General features: G+C 38.0%; 1 protein-coding gene across 1 annotated transcript in view; it reads right to left on the reverse strand.

Moving 5' to 3' along the window:
* The window catches only part of DNAH14 (dynein axonemal heavy chain 14), a 412217-nt gene that overhangs the window by 252093 nt on the left and 147404 nt on the right, over positions 1 to 12720 (reverse strand). Inside the window, exons 29-30 of the mRNA XM_069062634.1 lie at positions 11676 to 11929; positions 3386 to 3617 (exon numbers count right to left, since the gene is read on the reverse strand). Coding sequence (XP_068918735.1) covers positions 3386 to 3617; positions 11676 to 11929 — 486 coding nt within the window. The remainder of the gene's footprint in view (positions 1 to 3385; positions 3618 to 11675; positions 11930 to 12720) is intronic.

The raw sequence follows: 12720 nt of genomic DNA on the forward strand, positions 1-12720 counted from the left end.
TATATACTCACGTCTTTTATTTTTGTACTCATGTGTCCATACCTACGGCAAGTATTTTTGCCTGGGCCAATATGCCTGCCTTTTATTGAGTGCACGATTATGTAAATGCGAAACTTTTTAGGGGAACCCTTACTTAAAGTAAGCATGTGCAAATTCAGTTGACCAAAATAAACTTTTTTACTAGAAGTAGTAAGTTTGAAGGGGAGGTTACAGGCAACAATGAAGCTACGTTGGATATTTAAGGGAGAGAACAGAGTAATCAGAGAAACCCCTGATCAATTTGATGAATATCCCAATCCCCATGAAGAGTAGATAGAGTGTTGTGGCAGCCCTAATGTCTGGGGACTACTCAAGGTTCCCAATTTCCTCTCAGTGAGGTGCTGAGACGACCTCAGAAATTACAAAAATTCTTTTCAGTCCATTATACCGTTTAAAATCACTTACTATCTTTAGTGAATCCAAACAAATTATTCTATGCTGTCGTTTCTTTTCTATTATGTCTGCTATTTTAAAAATAGTCTGTAGCTCCAATGTCACCAGAATGTCCTGTTTTCCCAACTGCTTGTATTTTTTGCTGCATTTTAATACTTCTGCCACCATTCTCTATGGTCCAATAAAAGAATTAGATTCCTAACATTTAGAGCTATCCAAAAGCAGAATGAGTTCCATTTCATTAGAGGTGTCCAAGGGGAGGCTGGATGAAGTCTTGTCAGAGATTTTGTGGAGGAGATCTGATTAAAATATGGATTAGATTAGATGATGCTCCAGGTCCTTCCTAAGATTCCCCAAATCTCCAACTACTTACTAGATACTTACTAGCTGTGTGACCCCGAGAAAGTCATTTAACCATATTTCCCCAGTTTTCTCATCTGTAAAATGAGCGGTAGAAGGAAATGGCAAACCACTCCAGTATCTTTGCCAGAAAAACCTCCAAATGAGGTTACAAAGAGTTGGGAAGAAGGAGAAGGAGGATGAGAATGAAAAGAAGGAGGACAATGAGGAAAAAGAGAAGAAGGAGGAAGAGAAGGGAAAGGGGAAGAAGAGGGGAGGAAGAGAAGAAGAGGAAGAAGAAGATGAGGAAAATGATGATGATGATGATGATGACGATGATGATGATGATGATATTTCCACTTGGATATTTTACCATCACCTGAAATGATACTTTAGCATATACAAGATAGTACTCATCCTCACTCTAAAGCAATTACCCTTTCCTAACTTCCACATTTTTGTTAATGCAGCCAACATTTCCCAGGTGTAGTATATCTCTTTCAGCCATCTAAATTCAATCAATCATCAAATCCTGACAATTATTCCTTAGAAACGTCTTTCCAAACTGTTTACTCTGCCATCACTACTGTCATTCATTACACAAGAATATCAGATAACCTGGGTTTAAATCCCAGTTCTGGTACTTATTACCTAGAATAAATGTCTGGACCTCACTATCCTCATTTGCAAAACAAAGGGATTGAGCTTGGTCTAAAAAACTCTTTAGGATCTAAATATAATGGACTTTACAACACCATTCCTAATGTTTTGGAACACTTCAATAACCTCCTAATATGTGACCACACCTCTTGTCTCCCCTATCTAGAATCCATCCTCCACATTTCCAACTAAATTAATCTTTTCAAGGCTAATTCTTAGCTCAAAAACCTTCCCTGGTTTCCACTGCCTACAATCCAAACTGATATTCGAGGCTTCTCACTATTTGATTTCATTCTAGCTCCTTAACTTCATCTTTCACTACTTGCCAACATGAACATTGCACTCTACCCAGGCCAGGCTCATTGCTGAACAAATAAAAGCGCACACTTTGTGTTTTCCTGTCAAATTTCCCTCATCTTTGCTGACACTATTAGCCCCACACATGGAATGGGAGAAGGGAACAAGGATTAATTAAATACTCACTATGTGCTAAACACTTTACAAATATCATCTCACCTGATTCTCACCACAATACTGTGAGGTAGATACTGTTATTATATCCCTATTTTATAGTTGAGGAAACTGAGGCAGTCAGAGTGTAAGGGATTTGCCCAGGGCCATACAGCTAGTAAGTGTCTGATGTGGGAGCTCAACTCTGGTCTTCAGGATTCCAGGCCCAGTTCTCTTTCCGCTGTGCCATCTACCTGCCTAGTTACACAGTATGTTCACCCTATCACTAGTCTAAAAGTCCTACTCATCCTAAAAACCAGCACACATCTCTGTTTCTTGAAGCCTTCCCTAATCATTTTGACCATATTCATCTTTTTCGTAATCCTATATAGTACTAACTATACTCATGTAACTAGTTCATCTGCTTAATTTTTGTCTCCACAGGAGACTCTAAGTGCCTTGATATAAGTTCCATAGCCCCACAGCCCTCAGTAATACTGAACAGTAATCAGAGTAGAAGTAGATACCTAATGAATAACTGAAATTAATTGAATTCTACTCTTTACAGATGCTAGGAAATGGCCTTGATTGCCTATTAAATGATAATATAATCATGAGGTGATCTTACTTTTATATATTATAGCAGCATATACTCTCATTGGGCCTGTGTCTACATGGTACAGAGCATCCAGAGTTCCTGACAGCTGAATTTGCCAAATAGCTGAAGGTTTATCACTGCAAGAATTCTTTAAATTTTTATTTTAACTACATAAAAATATTTCCAAAATGTACTTTCTCTATTTTCATAATCAGTGAAATGCATAAAATCAGTCTCTTCACTGACTCCTGAGCCTTTGGCTTCACTCTTGCTGTTACCACTGCCTTGAAGGTGTTCTCATTTCACTTTGCCCATCCACAGCCCTCACTTTCCTAACTTTACTGAACTCTGACCATTCCTTTAATCCACATACCCCCTAGCACTTAACGTTATCGTTCAGTTATTTTATAGTTGTGTCCAACTCTTCATGACCCCTTTTGAGGTTTTTTTTTTTTTTGGCAAAGACATTGAAATAGTTAGGCATTTCCTTCTCTAGCTCATTTTACTGATGAGGAAACTGAGGCAAACAGGGTGAAGTGACTTACCCAAGGTCACACATCTAGTAACTGTGTGAAGCTGGATTTGACTTTTCCTGACTCCAGCCCCATCTAATATAACATTTTCCATCTGCTTATGTGCTGCCTGCAATTTTGCTCAACTGTTTTGTCCTTCAGCTTGATTAAAAGCAGTTTGAGAACACAAACCTTTTCCCCTACTTTTAGTTTGTACTTCAAATGTGAAAGAGTTTCTACTATATGCTTTAGACATGCAATTAAGTACATCGTAGATGAATAGTGTTACAGACAAAGAATGCCTTGGTTGTAAATCTGGTATGAATTCAAGATGTTATCAGCATTGACCTAGGAAATAAAAGCATGTTTTATTCTTCTTGTAGGAAGGACTTACTTTTGCCAGGTCTTTTACAGTTTCTGTTTTCCCTGTGCCTGCTGGACCAGCAGGACAACCACCAAGATTCAAGTGAAGTGCACTAGTGAGGGTTAACCAGCATCGATCGGTGAGAGGCGTGATAACCAATCTAGAGGTGCAGCCCAAGTACTCACAGCCATAAGTAAAGGTTGCATGTCCTTGAAATACAAAGCATGTCTTCTGGTTTTCATCCCATTTATAACGCAGCTGCCTAAAAAGAAATTTTTAAAAAATGCTCAAGCAATCCATATTAATCAATCAACAAACATTTATGAAGCACATATTATATACTCGTTGCCCTCAAGGAACTTATATTCAAGAGGAGAACAGAAACTTACAGGTCTAACCAAGAAGGCTTTAAACTGAAAATAAATGATATAAATGTGCTCACAGTTATGACAACAGGAGAAAATTAGTGGGGGAGATGCTCAAAAATTCACAAAAAAATGATATACAGTTGGAAAGAAAGAAACCATATTTTAAAATCAATTAACAATTACTTTTTTATTTTTACTGATTCATCTTTGTAACTGGCTTGGATTTTTAATTAGCAAAAACATTTAATTAGGTCTCTAAGTGCCAGACCTTGAGTCAGGAAGACTTATCTTCCTAAGTTCAAATACAACCTCAGAAACTTAACAGCTGTGTGATCCTGGGCAAATCACTTAACCCTGTTTGCCTCAGTTTCCTCATCTTTAAAATGAACTGAAGAAGGAAATGGAAAACCACCCCAGTATGTTTGCCAAGAAAACCCTAAATGGGGTCACAAAGAATTAGACACCACTGAAAATGATTGAACAGCAACAATAGCAAAAAAAGATCTTATAATGAAATCTTTTAAATCTATGCCTCTTGGCTCAGTGAAAAGAAACTGGATTGATAGCTGGAAGACCAAGGCTTACATCCTGCCTCTATTATTATGGAACTGTGGGAATGACATTTAACCTTCCTGGGCCTCAATTTTCTTATCAATAAAATTGAGAGGGTTGGACTAGATCAGGGTGGGAAACCTGTGGCCCTGAGGCCACATATAGACTTCTAGGTTCTTGAGTACGGCCTTTTGATTGAGTCCAAATTTTACAGAACACATCCTTTTATTAAGGGGATTTGTTCTGTGAAGTTTGGATTCAGTCAAAGGGCCCCACTTGATGACCCAGGGAGCCACATGTAGCCTCGAGGCTGTGCGTTTCCCACCCCTGGACTAGATTATCTCCGATGTCCCTTTATAGCTCTAGATCAAGAAGTCCAGATTCTATGGTGCTCTGACACCTCTGACCTCCCAGGGACACAATATGTAGCTCAGAGACAATAAAGAAAGCAAACCAGAGCAAAAGCATGCAAATAGGATTTCATAGGAACAAACTAAACCAAGTAAGAATCAGTCTCTTCATTTGCTAAGTGGAGATTATAACGACTACCAGACAAGCTTATTGTGAAAATAAAGTGAGATAATATTTGTAGCTAGTTCTGCAAACCTTCAAGTGCCATTCTTACATGCTAATTATTGTTGTTATATATAAAAAGGGATGGTGGGTAGCACTGATCAATTTCAAGGTGGAAATTTATGAAAAACATGTAGGGGACAAGGAGAGGATTCAGATAAAGATTCATTGAGAAGGAAGATTGTAGTTATAGTGATATGACCACCCAGGCAGAAGAAAGAGTCAAGTGAGTAGAGTTCTATAAATTGGTCCCTAAAACATTATGAAGGCAGGATATTGTCATGATTGGAGACTTCAACTATCTGGACACCTGCTAGAAGTAGAATGAATAACTGAGAAATTCTGGACTTACCTTGCTAACCATTTCATCCTTTAAAAAAGAAAAAAAAAAACAGGTAGAAGAAGCCCCAAGGGGAAGTATTATTTTGGGCTTGATTCTGAGCAATGAAGAGTAATTCACTGCCAAAGTAGATATAGTGTGAACTTTAGAATGGAGTGACTGCACTACCATAGATTAGGAAACTGAGGCTAGCTTTCTCCTTTGAGTAGCTGGGTCCTTGCATGAAGATTTCACTACTCTAATTGATCAGCTTGGTTTTGGTAAGGATTGTCCACAAGGATTGCATGAATTGGGTCAACACATGAATTGGGTCAACCACAGCATTTGGAAGGACCAATAAAGTGTTCCTATTGTCAACCATTACTGAGTTTGTTCTAAGAAAGAAAAACAGAACTAGGCTGCATGTACATGTTTATTTCTCTCAAAGATTGCAGAACATACATATAGAGATACACATGGTAGCTCACTATAGACAATGAACCCAAGGATGGGCAAAACGAACCTTATATCTTCTGAGTAATACCTTCTCAATCCTCCCTCCCTTCCTGGCTCAGGATGCCTTTGTCAGCCAAAACTATAGTCTCCATATGTGTTAATCATAATATGAAAAAAGAATTTCTTAAGTGCATAGACTGCAAATACAATAAGATAAGAGAATGTCAAGATGTCAACTGAAATGATAGATCCAGGATGTCTGTGTTTCTTCTTTCATTAAGATGACATGATATAACATGGGTCTATAGAATAGATAGTGTCTGGGTCAAGGTGCCTTGTGCTTGGTAGTCATAAACAGAAGAATGCTCCTGGTCAGCTTCATCTGGCCTTGTAATTGCTGACACAGGAAGGGGCATTTGAGTTCACTCAGAGAGCAAAAGAAAGCATGTTTGTTATGCCAGAGCATGCAAAGCATTATGGTACTAGAAGATATGAGCTCAAAATGGGTCAAAATGTCTCTCCTGATTTGTCAACCCATGTTTTAGGTCTTTCTCAGGTCTTGGGGGTTTGAAATGGTTTGGGGAAGGGTTCACACTATTAAGGTACCTGGAAACATATAAGAATTTATATCTCTAAAAATCTACTAATAATGGTTACTAATCTACGTACCACATAACCCAGAAATCCAGGCATTCTGAAGCAGATGTGCTTCAAGAGATTGGTAGGCTGGAATCCGGGGTATCTACAGAGAAACATCAACTCTGGGCTGTCTGAAAGACCACTAGCTCAGAGAGGGAAGTGCCTTCCTTCCAGCATTCTTCTTCACCTTTTTAACCTATCTTCCCTGGTTCCCTTATTTTTTTTTACTTGTTAACTTTCTTTTTTTATTTTTATTTTTTAATCAAATGCTTTATTAACTTCTGGTTTACATCATTCATTTCCACAAGATTTTTTGTTACAAATTTTCTCCCCATTTTCCCTCTACCCACCACCCCAAAATAGTGATCTCACTGGATATCCCCTCCTCCAATATGCTCTCTCCCATATCTTCTCTCATACCCCTTCTGACTTTCCAGTAGGGCATGGTGGATCTTTATGCCCCAGTGCCTGTATGTATTATTTCCCAGTTACATGTAAAATAATATTAATAATAGTGTATATATATTTAAACATTTGATTTTAAAACTTTGAATTCCAGATTCATTCCCTTCTTCCCATGTCACTCACCCTTACTGGGAAGATAAGCAATTCAGTATAGGTTGTACATGTGTAGCTATGCAAAACATTTCCACAGTGTATATATTGTAAAAGACGGACTATATTTCCCTCCCTCCTATCCCACCTCCCACTTGTTCTATTCTCTACTTTGATCCTGTCCCTTTTCAAAAGTGGGTGCCTCCAACTTCTCCTCCCGCCCCCCAGCCTGCCTTCATCCTCCCTCTCATCCTCTTCCCCCTTACTCTCCTGTAGGGTGAAATACCCTATTTAGTGTGTATGTCATTCCTTCCTTAAGCCAAATTCAATGAGAATAAGGTTGACCCATTCCCTTTTGCCTTCCAGTTCTTCCCTGCCATTGAAACCATTTTTCCTTGCCTCTTCTATATGAGATAGTTTACCCCATTCTGTCTCTCCCCATCTCCTCTCATTACATTCCCCTCTCACCTCTTAATTTCACCTTTTAAGTATCATTCCTTCCTATTAAATTTGTCCTATGCCCTCTATCTATGTATGCTGTACACATATATGCACACACTCACATATGTATTCATACGCCCATATACCCTCCTATATAGACATATATATGTAGGTAAATATACACACACACACATTTATATTCCCTTCAACTATTCTCATACTGAGAAAAGTTTCATAAGTTAAAATTATCGTTTTTCCACGTAGGAATGTAAATAGTTCAACTTTGATGATTTCTTTTCCCTGTTTACCTTCTCATGCTTCTCTTGCTTCTTGTATCTGAATGTCAAACTTTCTATTCAACTCTGGCTTTTTCATCAAGAATGCTTGAAAGTGCTCTATTCCACTGAATGACCATATATTCCCCTGAACCATGATACTCAGTTTTGCTGGGTAGCTGATTCTTGGCTTTAATCCCAGCTCCTCTGCCCTCCAGAATATCCTATTCCAAGCCCTTCGATACCTCAGTGTAGAAGCTGCCAGATCCTGTGTTATCCTGATCGTGTTTCCACAATATTCAAATTGTTTTTTCCTGGCTGCTCATAATATTCTCTCCTTGATCTGGGAATTCCAGAACCTGGCTATAATATTCCTAGGAGTTTTCTTTTGGGGATCTTTTTCAGGAGGGTTGGTGGATTCTTTCAATCTCTATTTTGCCTTCTGGTTCTAGAACATCAGGGCAATTTTCCTTGAGAATTTCTTGGAGGATGATTTCTAGGTTCTTTTATTGATCATGGCTTTCAGGTAGACCACTAATTTTTAAATTATCTCTCCTGTATCTATTTTCCAGGTCAGTGGTTTTTCCAATGAAATATTTCACAGCACCTTCTATTTTTTCATTTGTTTGGATCTGTTTAATAGTATCTTGATTTCTCATAAAGTCACTAGCTTCCATTTGTTCCAATCTAATTCTGAAGGAATGATTCTCTTCAGTGAGTTTTGAGATTCTTTTTCCATCCGGCAAATTCAGCTTTCTAAGGCATTCTTCTCCTCATTGCCTTTTTGAGCCTCTTTTGCCATTTGAGGTAGTCTGTTTTTTAAGGTGTTATTTTCTTCAGTCAGATTGTTGACTCTCATTTCATAATTTTCTTGCATTGTTCTCATTTCTCTTCCCAATTTTTCTTCAACTTCTCTTATTTTATTTTCAAAATCCTTCTTAAGGTCCTCTATGGCCTGTAACCAGCTCATATTTTTCTTGGAAGCTTTTGGTACAGGAGTTCTGACTTCACTGTCTTCCTCCTGATTCATGCTTTGATCCTTTTTGTCCCCAAAATAGGAGTGTAAAGTTGGGTTGCCCTGTTTACTTTGCTTCCCTCGTTTGCTCATGTTGCCACTCAATTACTTGACTTTTGGGCTTTTTGCTACAGTAGGACTCTGCTACCAGACAGGGGAGCTTCATACCAAACACTGGGGTTTTCTCAGCTGCTGACGGTATTAGTTGGGTGCCCTCTCTGAAGCCTCCACATGCTCTAGGAAGCTGGTCGCACACCCTAGGACCTTCACCCTAGGCTGCAATCCAGATCCAAGCAGGTTAAAACAAGAACGATCACCCCTTAGACTGGTCGCTCGGTCCCCCTACAATCTGTAGGCCAGAAGCTGAAGCTGCCATGTGGTGGTGGCTCCACAGTCACAGGGCCTCAGCGGCTTCTCATCCTGGGGGGGAAAGGTTGACCACACTCCCAACTACTAGATCCCAAAGTCCACACTGCATTGACCTCTCACTGTGTCCTTAGCATCAATGTGTTGATAATTCTGGAAACCATCACAGCTGTTGGTGATCTGAAGTCCCTCCAGCCAGTGGCTGGTCATGCTTGCCCTGAAGCTTAAACCACTCTGGGTTTCCCTCCCAGAATGCTGCGCTGGCCACTTCCTGCTAGCCTGCCGGGCTGTCCTCAGAGGGAGGTTAGCTTCTCTGTGTCATTTTGCGAGTTCTGTAGCTCCAAAGTTTCTTCAGAGTCACCTTTTACATAAATTGGACAAGGTGAGAGCCAGAGCCCCACAGAAGTCCTGTTTCTATTCCACCATCTTGACTCCTCCCTGGTTCCCTTATTAAAATCCTAAAATATTAACTATGAGAGAAAGGTAATGTCCTGAGTTCTTGACAATTATGAGCACTAAAAGTGGTGAAATGGTTCTAATTAAATGTAGAATTCCTTCATTCCTTCTAGTTGTCCTTAGAGTTTAATAAATGCCACATCAAAAAATAAATTTGCATTTATAAATTTTGATGGCATATTAATATTACTTATGATTTATATTAGCTTTCCTTGGAAGCTAAAGAAATAAGATTATGGAGGGTTTTTGTTTTCTCTATTAAGTCAGAAGACCTTTAGAAAATAAATGCCTTTGAAAGTTTGAAACTTCACAGTTTTGCCAAGAGCTCTCTCTCTCTCTCTCAATTATCTTTTTTTTTTTTTTGGTCTTTATTACTTTGTTCATTTACTTTGAGTTTACAAGATTCAGTTCTCCAGCTCTTTGAGTTTCAAATTTTCTTCCCCTCCATCCCCTCTCCCCCCCATAGCGGCATACAATCAGGTATAAGATCTACAGATACTTTCACATTAGATATTGGTCAGGTTATAAAGAAGGATTATATCAGATGGAATGAACAGTGGGAAAGAGGAAACAAAACCAGACAAGAAAAAGAAAGAGAGCAGGTAATTTGCTTCAATGTGCGTTCAAACTCTGTTCTTTCTAGTTCTTTCTCTGAATGTAGACATCTCTCTCTATCATGAGTCTTTTGGAGTTTACTTATAGCCCTGCATTTCTGAGAAGCATTTGGTCTATCAAAGTTGGTCATCACACATACATTGTATCTGTAATTGTGTACAAATTTTCCTGGTTCAGTTCATATAAGCCTCTCCAGGTAAATATGAAGTCCATATGCTTTTCATTTCTTATGGCACAATAGTATGCCATTACATTCATATACTATAACTTGTTCAGCCATTCCCCAATTGATGGGCATCCCCTTGATTTCCAATTCTTTGCCACCACAAAAAGAGTTGCTATAAATATTTTTGTACATATGGGTCTTCCTCCCGCTTCTATGATCTCTTTGGGATACAACCCTAGAAGTGGTATTTCTGGGTCAAAGGACATGAAATTACTTATAGCCCTTTGGGCATAGTTCCAGATTGCTCTCCAGAATGGTTGGATCAGTTCACAACTCCACCAGAAATGTATTAGTGTTCCAATTTTTCCACATTCTCTCTAGCATTTATCATTTTCCTGTTTTGTCATCTTAGCCAATCTGACTGGTGAGATGTGGTACCTCAGAGTTGTTTTGATTTGCATTTCTCTAATCAATAGTGATTTAGAGCATTTTTTCATATGCTTATAGATATCTTTAATTTCTTCCTCTGAGAACTGCCTGTTCATATCCTTTGACCATTTATCAATTGGGGAATGACTTGTATTCTTATAGATTTTTATCAAGTGTCTTTTTTCCCCCACTTAAATATAGTTGACTCTATTCCACCTTACTCTAATACTTATCTTGAAATAGTTTTGATGTGAAGAGATTCATGATTTTGAGAGTAGACTAAAGTTGTAGTCACTGTTTCCCACAACAGGCTGTCATTGAAAATAGCAGCAAATCAAGGAAAAAAGTATAATAACAATAATAATGATAATAAGCTAGCAAAAAAAAATCTCACTTCAAAGGTTTGCAAAAGCACTCTATGCATGTTAACTGATTTGATCTTCACAACAACCATGTGAGATAGGTGCTATTATTATTATTATTATTATTATTATCTCATGGATAAAGAAACTGAGGCAGATGATAGGTGACTTGCCCAGTGTCATCTAACTTTAAGTCATCTGACTCCAAGTTGAGTATCCTATCCATTGCACCATCCATACAGAGCTAGCTTTTCATTCTCCATGTAACAAAAAAGCAGAGATTGAGAGATGAAAAGAGAACAATCAGGGAGAAAAGAACCCTAGAAAGTAAGAAGTGGGAAGGGGTGAGGAGTCAAGTCAGTAAGCATTTACTAAATGTCTACTATGTGTTAGGCATGGTGTTAAGCACTCGAGTGTACAAAGAAATGAATAAAACAGCCCCGGTTCTCAAGGAGTTCACAGACTAATGGGGCCATTGAGAAGTAACTATCTATAAACAAGATAGAGAAAAGATAAATGAGAAGGAAGGCATAAGCACTAAGGAAGAATGGAAAGGGCTAAAAGGAGAAAAATAATGGCTAACATTTATATAGCACTTCTACAAAGTGCTTTGTCATTTAAAAACACATTCCAGAATTCAGTTTCAATTTTGTAAATTTTTAGAGAATCCATATGACCAGAGATAAATGTGCTTCTGGTTAGATTTTTATTTATAAAATTTAGGAGTACATACCTTGTCCATTCAAAATTATCTTCTTCAAATATACTTTTGTCTAGCAAATCTGTCAATATATCCCTGCAGTGAACATAAATGGTAAGCAATGCCTCGAGGGTAATTTTTATTCGAAAATGAAGTGTGTCACACACCACTAGGTCTGCAAGCTGTCCCAGGAAGCTTATCAGTTTCTCAAGGACTTTTTTCAATTCCAAGGCTGGCTCAGAACTATGAAAACTTTCAGTGCACCTCATGTTAAACATTATTTGGCTCTGAAAAAAGAGGACACAAGAATCTGATTATCTTTAATTTTTACTTTGTTGAATCACAAATTTCATTTTAAATAAACATACAGACTTTTAAATTATATTTCTGTTTGGGCAGAATTTTGAAGAAGAATTAGCTAATTAGTGAATTGTTTCGACATACATTTTTGTTCCTAAAAGCAAACCTTTGTTTCAATAAAACTTTCTATCTTGATTAGAGTGATAAATAAAAATATATTTGCATATTATAAATACACATTTCAGTTTAAAAATCTTGAATTGCAATATAGGGAATAAATATTAGTGAGTACTTTAACTAATTAAAGGATGAGCAAAGAAGAGTGCTTTACTAAAATTAGAACTCTGGCAGTTTAAAGTGCAAACATGAAAAGCACTCATGAAACTGTTAGGCATTCTTCCTCCTTCTGTATCCTAATAGGCAGTGATACATCTTGAGCAATCTGTGCCCATACAGAAACATTTCTGTAGAGTTATCCATCTCATACCCAATAACTTCTCCTCCATCACTATCCTACCCTTTTGCCAGATCTTTAAACCTCCATTTAGCCTGCCGAAGGTGACAATTCAAGAGTGGAAGGTAGGCAAAGGAACCAGTGCCTAGGAACCCCATGGCTAAAGAACATAAGCACTGAGCAAAGAAAAAGAGGTTCTTGATGTTGCTAATCCCTTCTATCTTGTAGTCCTTTATAAAACTTATTGGCACATCAGGAAAACACAATCTCTTATTAATTCTATTACCTGATATATTCTATTAACCTAGTTCTAGTATCCTCAAA

The sequence above is a fragment of the Petaurus breviceps genome, unplaced genomic scaffold (genome assembly GCF_028583685.1).
Source record: "Petaurus breviceps papuanus isolate PSGF00001 unplaced genomic scaffold, PetGlider_PUasm1.0 90466, whole genome shotgun sequence".
NCBI classification, from domain to species: Eukaryota; Metazoa; Chordata; class Mammalia; order Diprotodontia; family Petauridae; genus Petaurus; species Petaurus breviceps.